The sequence below is a fragment of the Jaculus jaculus genome, chromosome 1 (assembly GCF_020740685.1).
Source record: "Jaculus jaculus isolate mJacJac1 chromosome 1, mJacJac1.mat.Y.cur, whole genome shotgun sequence".
NCBI classification, from domain to species: domain Eukaryota; kingdom Metazoa; phylum Chordata; class Mammalia; order Rodentia; family Dipodidae; genus Jaculus; species Jaculus jaculus.
Window position 1 is genome coordinate 337,024,011 of NC_059102.1, and position 16,626 is coordinate 337,040,636.

Here is a 16,626-nt window from a genome sequence, read left to right on the forward strand (position 1 = left end):
GATGCTTTCCTTTACTGCTTCTTCCATTACGAGCAAGAACGCTTTCAAAAGCAGAAGCCCCAGCCCCAGCCCTGGCCCCCTGGATCAGAGTCTTTGGGGTAAGATGGGTGGGTGGATCCTTGGGGTACAAGGGGGTTTGATCTGGGAACAGGAATTGGGGTGGATCTACATCTTTTTCTCTTGAAAATATAAAGTGATGGAGTAGTTAACTTCCAAGACCGAGGATCTGCCCTCTTGTGGATGTACTTGTGAACACAAGTGCTACTTATGGAGCAGGAGGCCAGGGATGGCATAGGCTATGACCAGAAAGGGCCTCTTCTCCCTCATGCTACAGAAGCTCACACAGGCAGACACAGGTTTTTCTCGGATGTGCCGGCCTCCAGCAGGAAGCAAGTACTTGACTCAGAATAAGCTCACAGAAATAAAACCTGAGCCTTCCAGTGCCATGCTCCCACTGACGGGGACAGTGGCCACTGTTGAAGGTGCAGTTATTTCGGAATGTCTGTAGTCATTGTGGTGGACAGACAGAGTCACTTACTACTGGTCTGTGCTGCAGGCAGCCTTTTGGAATAGCTCGATGTGAGGAGCTGCCCCACCACACACTGGGATGAAGTATCAATCTTTGCTGCACCAGAGGAGTAGAGTAAGTTGGGCCATCTCTATACTTTGTACATTTTTGCCAGTTTAACTTTGTGATCCCCCGTCTCTGGGCATGGGTTCACAAAATAGTGTCAGACTTTTGTATGAATTACTTCTAGTACCACTTAAACCTTAAAAGGAAGCAGAGAAGTTATGTTAAGCCATCTGAAAGAAAAACGGATGTATGTAATTTCACACTGATTTGGACTTCTCATCTATAAACTAGGAGAAATGTATATTTCGATGTCATTTTAACAAAAAGCTTTAAACACTAATCCAGAATTATGATAACCTTGTAATCCTAAGAAACTTGAGTTCTAGAAGTTGACACTGTTGTATGTTGTTCATTATTACTGACTAAAGGGAGAAGTGAGCTCTTGACATGGAGGGAAACACTTCAGAGTATATGTGATATACATATGTATGTACATTATACATACTTTTATACTTACATGTCAGGAAGGAGCAAAAAAAAAAATTCCTTTTAAAATTCCACGTAGGCTAAATAGACATTACCAGTACGATGGTAGCCATTCAAAATGTCCTGAATTGAAGATATCAGTATTACGTATTGCTCAGTGAATTGACAGAATTTTATGAAAAATGCTAATTAGAGTTTGATATAAACATTGACTCAAATGAAGGTGTTTGCATTGAAACAGTTTGTTCCCTGGAATTTATTTTAGCTATTTAGATTTTCTAGATTCATAAATGCAAGAACAGAGACAGGTGCATGTATAAATTATATAGTGCTGTCAGAAGGCTTGGAGGATATTTAGCCCCAAATAGTGTAACTATAATCTTTAGCTAAGTGTCTGCAGCCGGAGTTATCTTCCAAGTCACGTGTTTTGAACTCAGGCGTGGAGCCGGCACTGGAACCATCGGGCTGGAAGGAGGGTGCAGCAGCAGCGTCCCTCCTCTCGGTCCACTTGCTTCATTTTTAGACCAGCAGCATCTCATTACTTACTTATAACAACTGTGGGCCATCGTGAAATTGCCACCGATTATTCATTTAACCAGTGGCATTGCCGTCAGAGCCCAGGGCAAATTGCATGCTTCATCTTCCACCAGACGAGCAAGGCAGAACCAGCACTTTCCTATGGATACGATTTCCTTATACTTGACTACCAGATACAGGGCATTTCTTAGATTTCTATTAACAGAAGAAGGATTTCAGAAACAAGCCTCATTTCTTTATAGTATTACAGAGGAGCACACACTGGTCTTCAGCACCGTGCTGTGTCAGTCAGCGGTCAGGAATGTTGCGGTGCAAAGTCCACATCGCAGAGTTAACATCTTACAGCCTCCCATCCTTCACAGTTGGGTGTCAGTGAAGGTGGTGTGCTCCTTGGTCACGGAGCTGAGCCCCTTTATGGCATTCATCAGGTCCTCTTCATCCACGTACTGAAAAGCAAGCCAAGCATCACTGTGACAGTACCTGTTGTGACTAGTGACAGCTTGATGTGCTAAAGACTAAGGTGTGAGTTTAGGCAGTCCTTTCTTTAGATTTACCCCACTGAAGGAATCACATTACATGCACACATGGTCTGTAGACTAAGCCAGCATATTACATTGTGCGGCATTTTCACCCTGAAAGCTCCCATTTTCTCAGCTATAAGCAGGGAGAAATGTGTATCTCTATCTATGTCATTTAAAAAAGAAAGAAAGAAAAAAAAGCTTTACAGACTGAGCCAAAATGCACATGAATATTCTTGATTACTTCCTATCCTGTTAGTGGATTTATTGAACAGGTATTGATAAAATTTTATAATGAAAATTTGCCAAGTACTTTTAAAACTGCTCATTGATCCTCTTGCACAGTGACACTGTCAAAATGCCTACGTGACACATGCTGCATAGTAGTTAGAGGCACATGATGTTTTTAAGATCCCTCCCCTCAACAACGATTGCTTATGTGGACTGCGTATCTGACCCTCCACTCCTGTAAAGGTGAGGAGGAGTATCACTGACTTCCTATAGCCTATGACGATCAAATGGAATAATCTAAATAATATCACATAATGATAGCAGACTTTTATTCATCTAAGAATTGTGTTAAGTCAAATGTGCTCTTTTGCCTGTTAAAAGTACTGCATGAGCAATTGTGTGTTTCAACAATCTAAAATTTACTCCTGTCATTTATAAAACTTTAGATCTGAGCTGGAAATGAATTAGCTGTAATAAGATCAGGAAAGTTTTTATTTTAAAAAATATTTTTATATGTGAGTAGATAGATAGAGAGAGAGAGAGATTGGGTTCACTAGGACCTGTTGCCACTGCAAATGAATTCCAGACACATGTAGCACTGAGTGCATCTAGCTTTATGTGAATATTGGGTAATCAAACAGAGGTCAGCAGGCTCTGCGAGCATGTGCCTTTACCTCTGAGCCATCTGCCCAGCCCCCAGGAAAATGTTCAAATGACTCATATGCACTTAATCATTTTGAGCAGGCACAGAGGTCCAGAGGTCTATTTTTGGATGGACAAGGGACCTGAACCAAAAGATTTCCCTTTATCTTTTACCATTATTCAATAGAGGATTCATAGAAACCACTAGTTTTTCTTTCTCTTATGAGAGAAAGAACAGGAGAGAGTGAGAACGAGCAAGAGAGAGGGAGGGAGAACTGGCGCACCAGGGCCTCTGGCCACTGTCACCATGCTCCAGATGTGTGCGCCACCTTGTGTGCGTGTGCCACCTTGTGCGCGTGTCATCTCGTGCGTCTGGCTTACGTGGGACCTGGGTAGTTGAACATGGGTTTGTAGGCTTTGCAGGCCAGCTCCTTAACCACTAAGCCATTTCCCTAGCCATCCCTGGTCTTTCTGTGAAGGAACGTAAGGAAGATTTGGGGAAGATGAGCGAGCACCATCCACTTCTCACCCGACAGCCCAGTGAATGGTGCTGCAGAGGACATCTACAAGGTGGCACAGCAATGAAGCGTGATAGTTGGTAAAATTTCTAGGATTTTAGTCCTTTCAGCTGCTAGGGACCTGCTTGCAAATAGCACATGATGAGGTCATCTACCAGACTCAGTTATTTGGACCATGGAACTAAAGACATTAACAACTCACCAGTCCACTGCTGTGGCCCATGATGGTTTCCCACAGAGAGTCATCAATCACAACTTTCTTGTCATTAATGTCCATGCGCTGGCTGGCGCTGCGACGGAGAGGTCTCTGGGAGTAGGTGTGGCTGATCTGGCTTTGACTTGGGATCCGCAGTACAGACACACTCCGGCTGCTCCGAATGCTCACCGGTGTCCCGGACCCGGGAATTTTGGTATTGGTTAGTCCCTGAAAGGCAAGTTTTTGGGGATTGATGTTAAACAAAATGGGCCTGATATGTGGCAGAAAACTGTGACTTACACATGTCACTGAAGAGAATGACTTTCAAGAGTCTTTATGGAATTCTTCAGCTGAATAATATTCTATGTACCCTTGTTGGTATTAGGTGGCCAAGGCTCTCAACACCTAGAGTGTCCACACACTGGTGGCTTGTTGCTCCCTGTGGAGCAAGGCTTGCCATGCCTTGAGGTGGGGATGGAGTATGAGTTAACAGGTGTTCTCGTATGTTGGCACAGAACCCAGCCCTCCAGTTTCCTGCCCCCAGCATGCTGTGTACATGGTTGCCCACCATGAGCAGCTTAATTTCATTTTAAAAGTCCTGAATCTGTAGGAAAATGATCCCTCCCTCCTTTTCTTAGTACTTGTTATTTGTCTTGTTTAAGATCCCAGTCTCCAAAATAAGTCAGCTGTGCTATTAATATGTACAAAGCAATGTCTTCCCATGATGTGGAACCCAGACTGTGCCCTTGCGACCTTGGGGTTTCTCATTTAACAGCGCAGTGAAAGGCCCCTGCCCCCCAATGGACAGCCGACACAACATGCAGAAGCCAGCCATTCATGCAGCACTCATTGGTACCTCGAGGTGCATGGTGAAGCTCTTTAGGGTGACATTACTGGACACATCGGATATGTCAGCCACAGAGTCAAACTGAGAAAAAAGTGACATTAGTCCTTGTTCAAAACCGTTTTAGGAATTTAGTGGCACACTGGCGGAATAGAAGGAGCCTTAACACTATTATCTAGAGAAGAGTGGGTAAGGAAAGCAAAGGAAAACGACTTTGGGGAGACAGGAAGAATGAAATGTATACAAATTCAAGGAAATTGAATGGTATGCTTCTGAAGGACCAAGGGGTAATGGAAGAAAGGGAAAGGAAATGAAAAAAAAATTGAAAGTAATGAAAATGACAACACAGTATGCCAAAATTTATGGGACGCAGCCACAGCAGCATCAAGAGAGTGTTACAGCAATAAACACGTACATTGGAAAGCTAGAGAGATCTCACCCATCCTAAAAGTGCACCTTACTGATTAGGAAAAGTTGTAACAAGCCAAGAGGTCCAAAGGTATTAGAGGAATGATGTAGGGAAGGTCAGAGCAGAAATAAAAATAAAAATACTAGGCAGTACATCAAAGTAACAGCTGATTTTTTTGGAAGGATAAGCAAAATTGACAAGTCTTTAGCTAGTTTAATCAAGAGAAAAGAGAAAGCACATATAAATAAGAACTGTTGATACCACAGAAATACAAAGGGTCATAAAACTGCTATGGGCAACTACATTTAAAAAAACAACAACTAGGAAATCTAGAAGAAATGGGTAAATTAACATTAAAATGGGTAAAATAAACATATGTACCAGAACTGATTCTAGATAAAACAAAATAATGAATAATATTGAAATTATTATTAAAAATATTCCATGTAAAAAAATTTCAGAGCCTGATGACTTTATTGCTGAATTCTAGAAAACATTTAAAAATAATTAAAAAAAAATACTTCCAAATCTGAAGGTATTCCAAAAAATTGAAATAGAAAAAAAATCTTTTCTAAACTTTATGATGCCATCATTATTCTTATTTCAAAACCAGACAAATATGCAAAATAAAAGCAACATATTATCACCTCCCCCCAAAACCCACTACCAACTCATGCCCTTAATGAAGACAGATTCAAAAATTATCATTTAAATGTTAATAAATTAGCCAGGCATGGTGGCATACAACTTTAACCCTAGCACTTGGGAGGCAGAGGTAGGATTGCCATGAGTTTGAGGCCACCCTGAGACTCCATAGTGAATTCCAAGTCAGCCTGGGCTAGAGTGAGACCCTTTCTCGAAAAACAAAACAAAACAAAAAGTTAATAAATTAAATTCAAACTCCTAGTCAGACTATCAATACACTAAAGTATTATTTCAGCCTTCATGCAAGTGTGAACAAGCACAGACAACTTTCAACTTACTGCCAAATCACAGTACCACAGACCACAAAATTTACTTATATTTCCCTGTATACATTAAAAAGAATGTATACCATGATCACCATGATCAGGTGGAATTCATTCCAGGAATGCAAGAATGATTCAACATCTGCAAATCAAACTCTGATGTATCACATCAACACAATGGAGAATTGAACTATATGGCCATGATTTTTGCAGTAAAGGCATTTGATAAAACATCCCTTCATGATGAAAATGCTTAACAACTCTACATATAAAAAGCATGCCTCAGGCTAGAGGGATGGCTTAGCAGTTAAGGCAGTAACTTGCAAAGCCAAATGACCCTGGTTTGATTCCCCAGGACCCATGTAAGCCAGATGCACAAGGTAACACATACATCTGGAGTTCGTTTGCAGTGACTAGAGGCTCTGGTGTGCCCATCTTCCTTCTCTCTTTCTCACTCTGTCTCTTTTTCTCTCCCTCTCTCAAATAAATAAAAATGAGAAGCATACCTCTACATAATAAAGACTGTTTATAACAAAAGCCAGCAGATAACACACTGAATGGGCAAAAGGTAAAGGCTTTGTCTTTTCTGAAAGAAGACGGTGGTGCCAACACCTCCCCTGCCACTCAATATGGCACTGCAAGTCTCTGCAAGAGCAGTTAAACAAGACAAGGAAGAATAAGGGCATCCAAACTGAGAGAATTTAAATGATACATGCTTCTTTTTTAAAAATATTTTTCATTTATTTATTTGACAGAGAAAGAGGGAGAGAGAGAGAGAGAATGAATGGGTGCACCAGGGCCTCCAGCCACTGCAAACGAACTCCAGACACATGCACCCCCTTGTGCATATGGCTAACCTGGTTCCTGGGGAATTGAACCTGAGTCCTTTGGCTTTGCAGGCAAATGCCTTAATTGCTAAGCCATCTCTCCATGATTCTTTACACAGAAAGTCCTATGTGCTCTCTCACATAGCTGGTTCACATTGTGATAGAAAAGGATACACCCTTCTGTACATACCATAGGCATTTCCCCTGGTGGATAGACACCCAATGGAGACGTCCTTTTCTGAAGAGGTGCCAAAGGAGGTCTCTCTCTGATATATGGTTCCCTGTGGATTTTTCTTTGTAGTATCAGGGACAGAAAAATGGCCAACAAGATCAGACCCAGCACTGCCATTAACACGATGAACCACAGTTCACTGTAGAACTCTGTACTTTTACTTCCTGACTCCTTCTTTTCTCCAGGAGTTGTTAGCACTAGGCCTGAAAAAAAAATACAGGAAAATGAAAGGAAAATAGGGGCTGGAGAGATGGCTCTGCAGTTAAGGCACTTGCCTACAAAGCCTAATAACCCGGATTTGATTCACTAGTATCTATGTAAAGCCAGAGTGGCACATGCATCTGGAGTTCATTTGCAGTGGCTAGAGGCCCTGACATGCCTATTCTCTCTGTATGTCTTTCTTCTCTCCCTCTCTGCTTCTAAATAAATGAAAATATTAAAAAAAAAAAGAAAAGGAAGATGCTCTTTCAGCAGGCAGTTTTGTGGTCTGTGTTCGCTACTGTGTAATTGTGAAGTTTATGCAGGAGTTGAAAGCAGTGTCTCATTATTGTTCACACTCCCATGCAGGCTGAAGGCACGTTGTCTGGGTGTTGCTTGGAGGCAACCAGCACGTACAGACCTCCAGGGACCTCAGTGGTCCCCTTGGCAGTGTGGTTTGGGTTGGAAATCACTACTGCCCTGGAAAGTCTGGAAAGACCACTGGACAGCAGCCAATTTTACAAGGCGGCAGCACAGCGACCACGAGGCTGTCCTGATGCTTGGCTGAGGCCCTGTGCACTTCTGTGAGCCACAGGCCGCTCTAGGTATTGCTGCCACAGAGTCAATGCACCGTCCAGGCTGTGACACCCAGGGTCCCCTCACCTCAGATAGCCTCATTCCTGAGAAGTCTTATGCAAACGAGATTTGATACATCAGATCCCAGTTTTCACTGTGAAGGTTATAGCTTCTTACAAAGGTTTTATGTCTTGCTCCCTGGCCTCCGTTACGTAGCAAAAGGTCTACAGATTGTCACCAAAGGCACTGAGGGGGCTTCTTGTAGAACGTCCTTGACCACAGCCTTTTGATTTCTGCTGAAAGTTGATGGTATTATCTCAGCAGGAGGCTAATAAAAGACAACATTTTTAGATGTATATATGTCTGTGGTATGCATGAATGTTTGTGTATTCATGTGGACACCTTTGTGTGTGTTGGTGCACATGCGAGCGTGTGTGTGTGTGTGTGTGTGTGTGTGTGTGCACGCGTGTGTTCACGCATGTGGAGGCCAGAGCTCGTTGTAGTTTACTACTCTTCACTTTACTTTGAGAGAGGTTCTTACTGTTTTGTCTGGACTAGCCAGCCAGTAATCCGCGGGGATCCTCCTGCCTGTCTACCTGAGGCGGGGGTTATAAGCACATGCCACTATGCCTGGCACTTTTTTGGGTGCTGGGGATCCAAGCTCCGGTCCTCATGCTTTCACTTCACCCACTGAATCATGAGCCATCTCCCCAGCGCCTGCCCCTCCCCCACAAAGGTTCGCCTTCAATGGCTGCTGTGGTTTGGATCAGCCATGCTCTAACGTGGGGCTGAGAGGTGACTGGACAATGGCGTGTTCCTCCATGGCGGGCCCGCTGATGAGCTCATGGCTCAGGGGATTCAGAGAGGGACGCAGTTGGAGGGAGTCAGTCAGTGGGGCCATGACTTTGCAGGATGCACTTTCCTGAGGCCCTGTCTGCCCTCGCTGCCTGGTTGCCATGCAGTAAGCTGCTGTGCTCCATGGCATGGTCCTGTCATGGTACTTTTTTGCCTTTGGCCCAGAGGCTGTGGGGCCAGGTGACTGTAGACTGCAGCCTCTGAAATCGTGAGCCACAATGAACCTTTTGTTCATTATTTTCCTCAGGTGTTTTGTCACAGTGAAGGAAAGCTGAGGGACACAAAGAGGGTCAGTCCCTCCCGTGATGAAGTAGTGGGCTCACTGTGTCTTCTGCATGGGCGTGGCTGAGCAGTGGCATAGGGGAGAAAGGTAAAAGGGGTGTCACTGCAGGCTGGCACAAGGCAGGAGGATCATGCTGCCATGTTGGCAAAATGAGAAGGAGGGGAACTGGGGGATCAGCTTCTGCACAGCCGCTTGCTGGAACCAGCTCAGAAGCCCGTGGAAGTGAGAGACTGCCGCTCCAGCGCGTGTGGCACTGGCAGCCAGAGCGCTGCCCACTGGAAGCACATGCCTGGGCCAGAGGCAGAGGACAAGCGGACAAGGCAGAAGAAGCCTGCGCACTGGGCACCCATCCCTGGTGCCAGAGCTTTGCGGATGTGGCAAGTGTGTGCCAGGACCTCTTGTCTCAGTATATCAAGGATGTGGCAGGTATGTTCCACATCGTCCCGTTCACATTCCCAGGGGGAAGATTAAAAGACAAAGGTCAGAATTGGGGTGCAAAGACATAAGAGAGGAGAAGAAAGTGAGGAAAACTAAGTTTGAAATGGTGAGAGGAGCAAAACTCCTTTGCTAACCCCATCCAACTTCTGAGCTGCAATACAGTTTGAAAAGTCGCTGATGCCCTGGCCTGTGCGTCCTCATCTCTGAGAGAGAGAGCTGGTACCAAAGCAACACCTAGCTCCTGCAGGCTACAAGTCCTTCAGTCGGAACCAATGTGGCGTCCTCACTCCAAATACATGGATCCTGGTTATATAGGAAAAGGGTTGAGTTGCTGTGCATGTGACACAGGCTGGGACTCCAGAGGCTGGTGTGATGGGCTCAGTGGACGCTTGCTTGGGAACACTTGAGGAGTGCCTGAGGGAGACCTCAAAAGGGAAACTGCTCAGAGCAGCCATCGGAGATGCGGGCTCTGCTGCTTTCTGGCTGGGAGGCTGCCCGCAGGCAATGGAACGGGGACGCGTCAGAAGTTATACCAGCAAAATTAAAATTGACTCTAGGTATCAGCTGGACAGTGCTTGGAATTGGCACAGTCCTCAGAGCTTCGTCCCTCTGCTGTGCCCAGAGCTCAGCCTCCAGACATGAGGGCCGCTGCTCACAACTCAGAGCTCAGCCAGGAGAACTTCTGTTTGTATTCAGGAGATCGCTTCCTTTTATGAAGAGCTCAAAATCAGCATAGGGTGTCCTGAACATTTCTCTTTTCCCTCCCTTTTTATACTATGCTTTCCACTTTAAGGGACTTGCATATATATCAAGTGGGAAGCTAGCAGTCAGGGAATAGCACTCCAGTGGTTGGGTCTCAGGTTTAAGCACACTGGGGAGAGTGGTAGGGGTCCTGGGCCTCTGGGCCAGAATCACAGGACTTACTTAAAGTGCCTCCCACAAGTACCTCTGTCAGCAGCCTGAGAAACCATGTACGAACAAGCAAGCAGAGGTGACTCGTGCCCACGCCAGTCGGAGAACTGTCAGTGAAGGCTCCTGGGCCTGGAGTCCAGAGGAAAGCCATGGTCCAGTGGTCCTGCTACCAACCAGCTTGCAGAGCATTGCTGGCTCAACTCCTGTGTCCCTCGCACCCCTCCCCCCACCGAGAAATGTAGGAAGTGCCGAGGAGTGTCAGGCCGCTCTTTCCTGTCTCACAGCTACAGATCACATGGCAGCAGCTGGGTGAGAGGAATCACCTTCGATGTGGTGAGGCATTTTGCACGGCATCCAGATATGCACGGTCTGCAAGCGGCACTCTCACTGGCTGAAGCTGGTTCTGGTATCGGTGTGCTCACAGTGCTCCAGCATGTAGAGGGCCTAACACACTCAAAGTGCTCGTGGACACAATGTCGACGAGGCACCAGCTACCAGAACAGAAAATGTGTTAGCCACCAAGGGGTTTTAGTGGAAAAGATTTGCTATTTCTCTAACTTTGCCCTTTTATTTGAAAGTGTAAAGTCCTGTGTATGTTGGAGTCAAATATTATGAGTAAAACTGCACTTAAAAAATGTTCCTTATAATCTCTGGATGAGGTGATGTGCTTGCCTTGAAAACATGAGAACCTGAGTATGACTCCCAGGACACACATGAAAATGTTAGACGTAGCCAGGCATGGTGGCTCCTGCCTTTAATCCCAGCACTTAGTACGCAGAGGTAGGAGGATTGCCGTGAGTTCAAGGCCAGCCTGAGTCTACACAGTGAATTCTAGGCCAGCTTGAGCTGGAGTGAGGCCCTACCTAGAAAAACCAAAAACCAAAACAAAACAAAACACAGTTAGATGCAGTGGCCCCTGTCTGTTATTCCACTGCTAAGAACACAGATGCAGGCGGGTCCCTGCCGCCCCCGGCCACCCAGCCTACTTGTTTGGTGGGCTTCAGGGAAGTGGGAGGCCCTGTGTCTATGAGGGGGATTACATGCCCGAGCCCGGCGCCTTAGGTGGTCCTCTATCCTCTACACGCACATGCCCACACGTGCACGCACACCCATACACACGTGCCCACACACAGACACACGAGTTATAATTTCATCTCCTCAGCTGATTCACTTGTGGTGAGCAGCAACTTGTCACCTCTCATGACGGGTACAGGCAGAAGTGTCCCAAAGGCATTATTCCAGGCTCTAGCTCCAGAATGCCATCGTTAGGATCAACAGGAGCTGAACCGGCCAACTGTCCCCTTTCCTCTCATCTCTTCTCTACTCCACTTTTCTGTGCACAAAGTCACGGTGTTCTTACTTCATATGTGCTGCTGACCCGAGCAGTTTCCTCTAGACAGATTATTTGGTTAAGAGAGAAGTGAAGTGAAATATCTCTGTTGTTTCCCACATTTATAGTTCAACGATTAAGCATTTTAACAGCAGCTCTAATTCTTCACCTAATGTAAGTTCCATGAGGCCTTGTAAAAGTCATTTATAACACAACATGGCTCCTTCCACAAAATCTACACTAACACATTAGCACAGGCTGTATGCATACATATGTGCTTGTTTCTTGGGGAAGATGAGAAGTGCTACACTCAACATGTGTGAAACACTTACCAATTCCAGTAGCAGGCTCGTGCTGGATCAATGGTGTCTTAACGCTCCCAACATCTGTAGTACAGGTGACCTGGAAAAAGAAAGCTAGACCAAGGAAAGAACTGGTTGGTACATCACTAGTCATGTAACATCTACTCACAGCAGCAATAGTTTTGAAGGAGCAATAAAACATCTGAGAGTAAGATTCCAGAGCACGCTGTGGGGTTTTGCCTAATGCTGCGTCAACTGTCCCCCTCCCCCACAGTGGGACTTGTGTCAAAGGTTTGCTTCCTGGGTGATAATGTGGGGAGGTGATGGAACCTTGAGGAGGTGGACCCTACTGGGAGGAATTCCTGTCACTGAGGGACACCAGCCCCTTCCTCACTCTCTTTTCCTTCCTGATCTAGTCAACAGTTTGCTCTGCCAGCAGTCGTGAGGCCATGGCCAATGGTCACAGACTGCAACCATGTACAGCCAGAATCAACCCTTTCTCTTTACAACATTGGTTAGGTATTGGAAAGTTGGCTGACATTTAATCAGCAAACTTATTTCTAATTAAAACCTTTAGCAAAAGAACTATATTTACTGTAACCCGAGTGTATCCAAGCTAAGGAGCTAACGATGACTGGAACTTCTACAGCAGAGAAAACAGTCGTCAGAGGAATAAAGGGTGTTGGAGCATATCTTGTTCTACTTTCATCCAACAGTTCCTGTGAAGAATTTAGGGACAATTCCCACTCAGGTGCTACAAGTTTTGAACCCAGCAGGAGCGCCCACAGCGATCTTGGGGAAGACATGATCTAAATTCTTCTTTAAGGGTCTTCTGACTCTTGCAAGGCCACATACATACTTAGAGGCCTGTACAGGGGGACACCAGATCTACCGGCTGTACCGTGGTTAGCTTCTCATTGCTGGACAAACATCCAATCAAATGCAGCTTATGGAAGGAAAGTATTTATTTCAAGCTTGCAGGATCCAGGGAAGTTCCATCAATGGGGGAAGAAGTTGGCTCTTTTCTATAGATGTGTAAAACAGGGGAAAACCCAACACCAGCAGGTACCAATGGCAGCAAACATGAACAGCCAGAGCTCAAGCTGCCCAGGGGCTGGAGTTAAGATGCACCCCAGTGACACACCTCTTCCCCAGCAGGGCTCCCCCCACTGGAGAGGCAAGAGGCAACCTGCAGGCCGAATCTTAATAAAAAAGTGCTCGAGTCTGTGAGGCCATACACTCAAATCACTCATAGATCTCGAGGATCTCATGACTTAAATTAATTATCTGTGCAACTGTCGGCATCTTCCTTTACAGAGAGCTGCCCAGGTGACCAAGAGCCATGGTCATGAATTTATGCAGCTAACTTGGGGTAAACTGATGACATTTCAAGAACTACATGTGCATGGGTGGAGCTCTTTAGCCAAAATCAACCAGACTTTCAAGTAAACCACATAACAGTCCCTAACTGGTTTAGTGTATAAATCCAATACACTTAAAATGATTGTGTGTGTGTGTGTGTGTGTGTGTGTGTGTGCTGGTCCTGTGGCCACATAGGCTACAGGAAACTCCCACTTTTAAAGACTGTGACTCATTTCAATTTGAAAATAAGAAGAAACAGGATGTGCAGTGGAGAGGAAAATGGAAGGTAGTGTAAGATAGAAAGGGAGATTCTTTCAGGAGCCAATACTGAGAAAGGTTTAGGCCACCCCTTCAAAGTAGAAGTGATCACCAGCAGTGATGCTGTTTAGAGGCTGGAGAGGAAGCAAGAAGGCCCTGGAAATCCTCCACTGACTCGATGTAGTGCTGATGTCTAGAGACCTCCGCCTGCTCTCTGGCCTTGCCTCTTCCTGCTACCACCCAGCTCTCCGGGATGTAGCACCGTCTCCACCGCGCCGTCAAAACCCCAGTGCATCCAGCAGCAAACAGAAAGGATTTGATTATGAGCTGTAACTTTCCCATGAGAAATGGCCACTTACATCAAGATACTCTAGTGGCAACATTCCGCAGGTCGCCTTTCAGGGTTAACATATCCTAAAGCTGTGGATCAGAGCTCCTTGCGTGCTGGGATGGGGAGCCAGACACTTACTTTTGTCCACTGTCCTTGGTATGCAGAGGATTGTGTCGAGGCCGCTATACAGGCGCTGTCCTCCATCGGTGACCACGAACTCCTTCAGCTGACCATTCAGGAGGAAAGAGCCAGTCCAGTCCACACACACTGTGGACAGGTTGCTGTCCACTGAGAACGGGGCTCGGTACTGAGGCACTGTGGGTAGGAAACACAATGTCTAAAAATGGTAACCACTGGGAAGGTGAGCATAAGGGTGCTTTTATAAAAATATATGCAGCCCTAAAACAAAACCAGCCAGCCAGCCAGCCAAATAATCCCAGCATGGCTGGAAACCCTGTAAAAATAATAAACTGTTGTTAGGTGTGAAAAGAAAACCAGTGAGAACACATGTGAAAAGCAACTATGCAACTGCTTTCAAAAAAAATCAATGGAGACACTGATTTAGAAATAAAACTATTAACATGCAATGGATTTGCTAGCAACATGGCCCTGGAGCTCATATTTTGTGGCCATTTCACCTTTAAACAGGTGAAGTGTTCTAAACACTGCTCGCTACAGTGGATAGCGATTTTTCATATCAAATCAATATTTTTTGCTATGAAGCCCTCAAGGTCTAGATGAAATTAATATATAATTTTTTTTCTGACAAACTAAACTGCTTAAATGGTAAATTATGTCCTTTTGGTCTCATGTATTTTAAAGCCTTTTCTTGAATGTTTATTTTCTAAAGTGGAGATTGTGGCAAACCGCGCGGGCGGGGCGGGGGAGATAATTCACGGCTGCGCTCGTTCATCAATATCATAGTATGTCAGTGTGGGACCAGCTCCAGTCTCCTAAGTTCTAACCTCACATCTAGAAGCTATGCTGTGGGCAGTTTCAGGCATGTTCTCTTCTCATTTTTTAGTGCCTTTTAAAAACAAAACAAAAATCCTTGGCTAGGGCTCATCTTCAAAATGAATCATTTTGAGAAAGCATATGAGACAGTTATCAAGTCAGGAAAGATTTACTTCATGAGATCTCACTGCCTCCTAAATCATCACTACATCTGCAACAGCATTAAGATCCATCTACATACTAAATTGTTTTTTTAGCCAAAAAAAAAAAAAATAGTGGGACTAAATTAGATATTGGGTTTTTCCTTAAAAAGAACTGTTGATGTTGGCAGCTATAACAAAGTTGTGAGCCTTACCTTTTGAAGTCAGGTATAAGAGCTGTAAGAAAAACTGTCTGCAAATACCACAAGTTATCAAGCCCTCCTTAAATATCTGTGATTTCCAACACTAATCCTGCCTCAGATAACAACGGGCTACATTTCTGTGCTCGTCTCTGGCCTCGCTATGCCATTTCAGTCCAATCGTTTCTACTCCTCCCTATGTCATAGAAAAAGACAGAGCTTGCTGAGTATGAGAAAATAGATAAGAGCTTCATTTTGTGGGATTTGGAGGCTCTGCTGAAGGAAAACAGTAATCTCCAGAGTCAGGACTCACGTGCTTACGCAAGCTCCCTGCAGGGCCCGAGGGTCAGTGAGCCCCACTGTGCTATCCCCCCGGCAGTACTGCCAGCACTTGTTCCTCATTGTTCAGAGAGGAAGCAAGTCGCGCCAATGATAGGAGTCTTGACCTGCCTCACCCCGTGCTGCCCTCAAGTATGCATCTATTTCAAGGGACACAATTTACTAATTTAACTGACTGACTTTTGGTGGCTCCCCAGTGGTATGTTGAAACTTGCTCATTCTGGCCATTTTACTCTTCCAGTATAAAAGGCAACTATTGGAGCTGGGGAGATGGCTCCGTGAGTAACGTACTTGCCTTGCAAGCATGAAGACCCGAGTTCAATCCCCAGTGAAAATGCCAGGTGTGGCGGTGTGCAAGTACAGTTACGCTAACACCCAGCGTCAACCTCTGCCCCGCACACACGTGTACAGCCACACATGTTTGAACACTCAAACACACTCACGCAGACCACATAAATACACACGAGCCAAAAACATGAACCAGGGAATATGGTTATGGAAAGATCAATAAAACTGATTTATGATGAAAATGTAGAGGTAAGAGAGGACCCCGGAGAGTTGGCCATGACAACCATGGAACCCTCATTCAAAACAGAGGATTGGAGGTTCAACTACATCCCGTGCTGCTGCCGAGACATCCATGATGGTTATGACCGGAAACATGATTCCTGCAGTCATTGACATGGAGGCCATGGGGAAATGGAGGATGAGACTTTCTTTTTTTAAAATTGAATTAATAATTTATTTGCAAGGAGAGAGAGAGAAAGAGAGAGAGAGAGAGAGAGAGAGAGAGAGAGAGCGAGAGATAGGGCATGCCAGGGCCTTTAGCTACTGAAAACAAACTCCAGATGAATGCACCAGTTTCTGCATCTTAGTACTGAGGGATGGAAACCAGTCATTAGGCTCAGCAGGCAAATGCCGTAACTGCTGAGCCATCTCTCAAGTCCTTCCAGAAGTTAACACTAAATCAAACTGCCAACAGGCTTGCCATGGTTTAGGGGGTGGAAAGATTGTAAGAACCACAGAGTGGGTGGGAATACCTGGGGCATGGTTCCCCCACTACCCCATAGGGTCTGACTGAGACCCTTGTGACCCCACAGTGAATCCCATAGTCCCACTGAGGAGGTCCCCAGGGAAACAGGACTAGGGGTGAGGGGATAAAAGAG

The 16,626-nt window shown here is 45.3% G+C and overlaps 1 protein-coding gene across 1 annotated transcript in view; it reads right to left on the reverse strand.

Moving 5' to 3' along the window:
* Positions 1-1,953: 1,953 nt before the first annotated feature.
* Positions 1,954-16,626, reverse strand: part of Ush2a (usherin) — a 755,222-nt gene continuing 740,549 nt past the window's right edge. Inside the window, exons 67-71 of the mRNA XM_004672003.2 lie at positions 13,966-14,142; positions 11,907-11,990; positions 6,941-7,185; positions 3,709-3,930; positions 1,954-2,043 (exon numbers count right to left, since the gene is read on the reverse strand). Of these exons, the coding sequence (XP_004672060.2) occupies positions 1,954-2,043; positions 3,709-3,930; positions 6,941-7,185; positions 11,907-11,990; positions 13,966-14,142 (818 nt within the window). The remainder of the gene's footprint in view (positions 2,044-3,708; positions 3,931-6,940; positions 7,186-11,906; positions 11,991-13,965; positions 14,143-16,626) is intronic.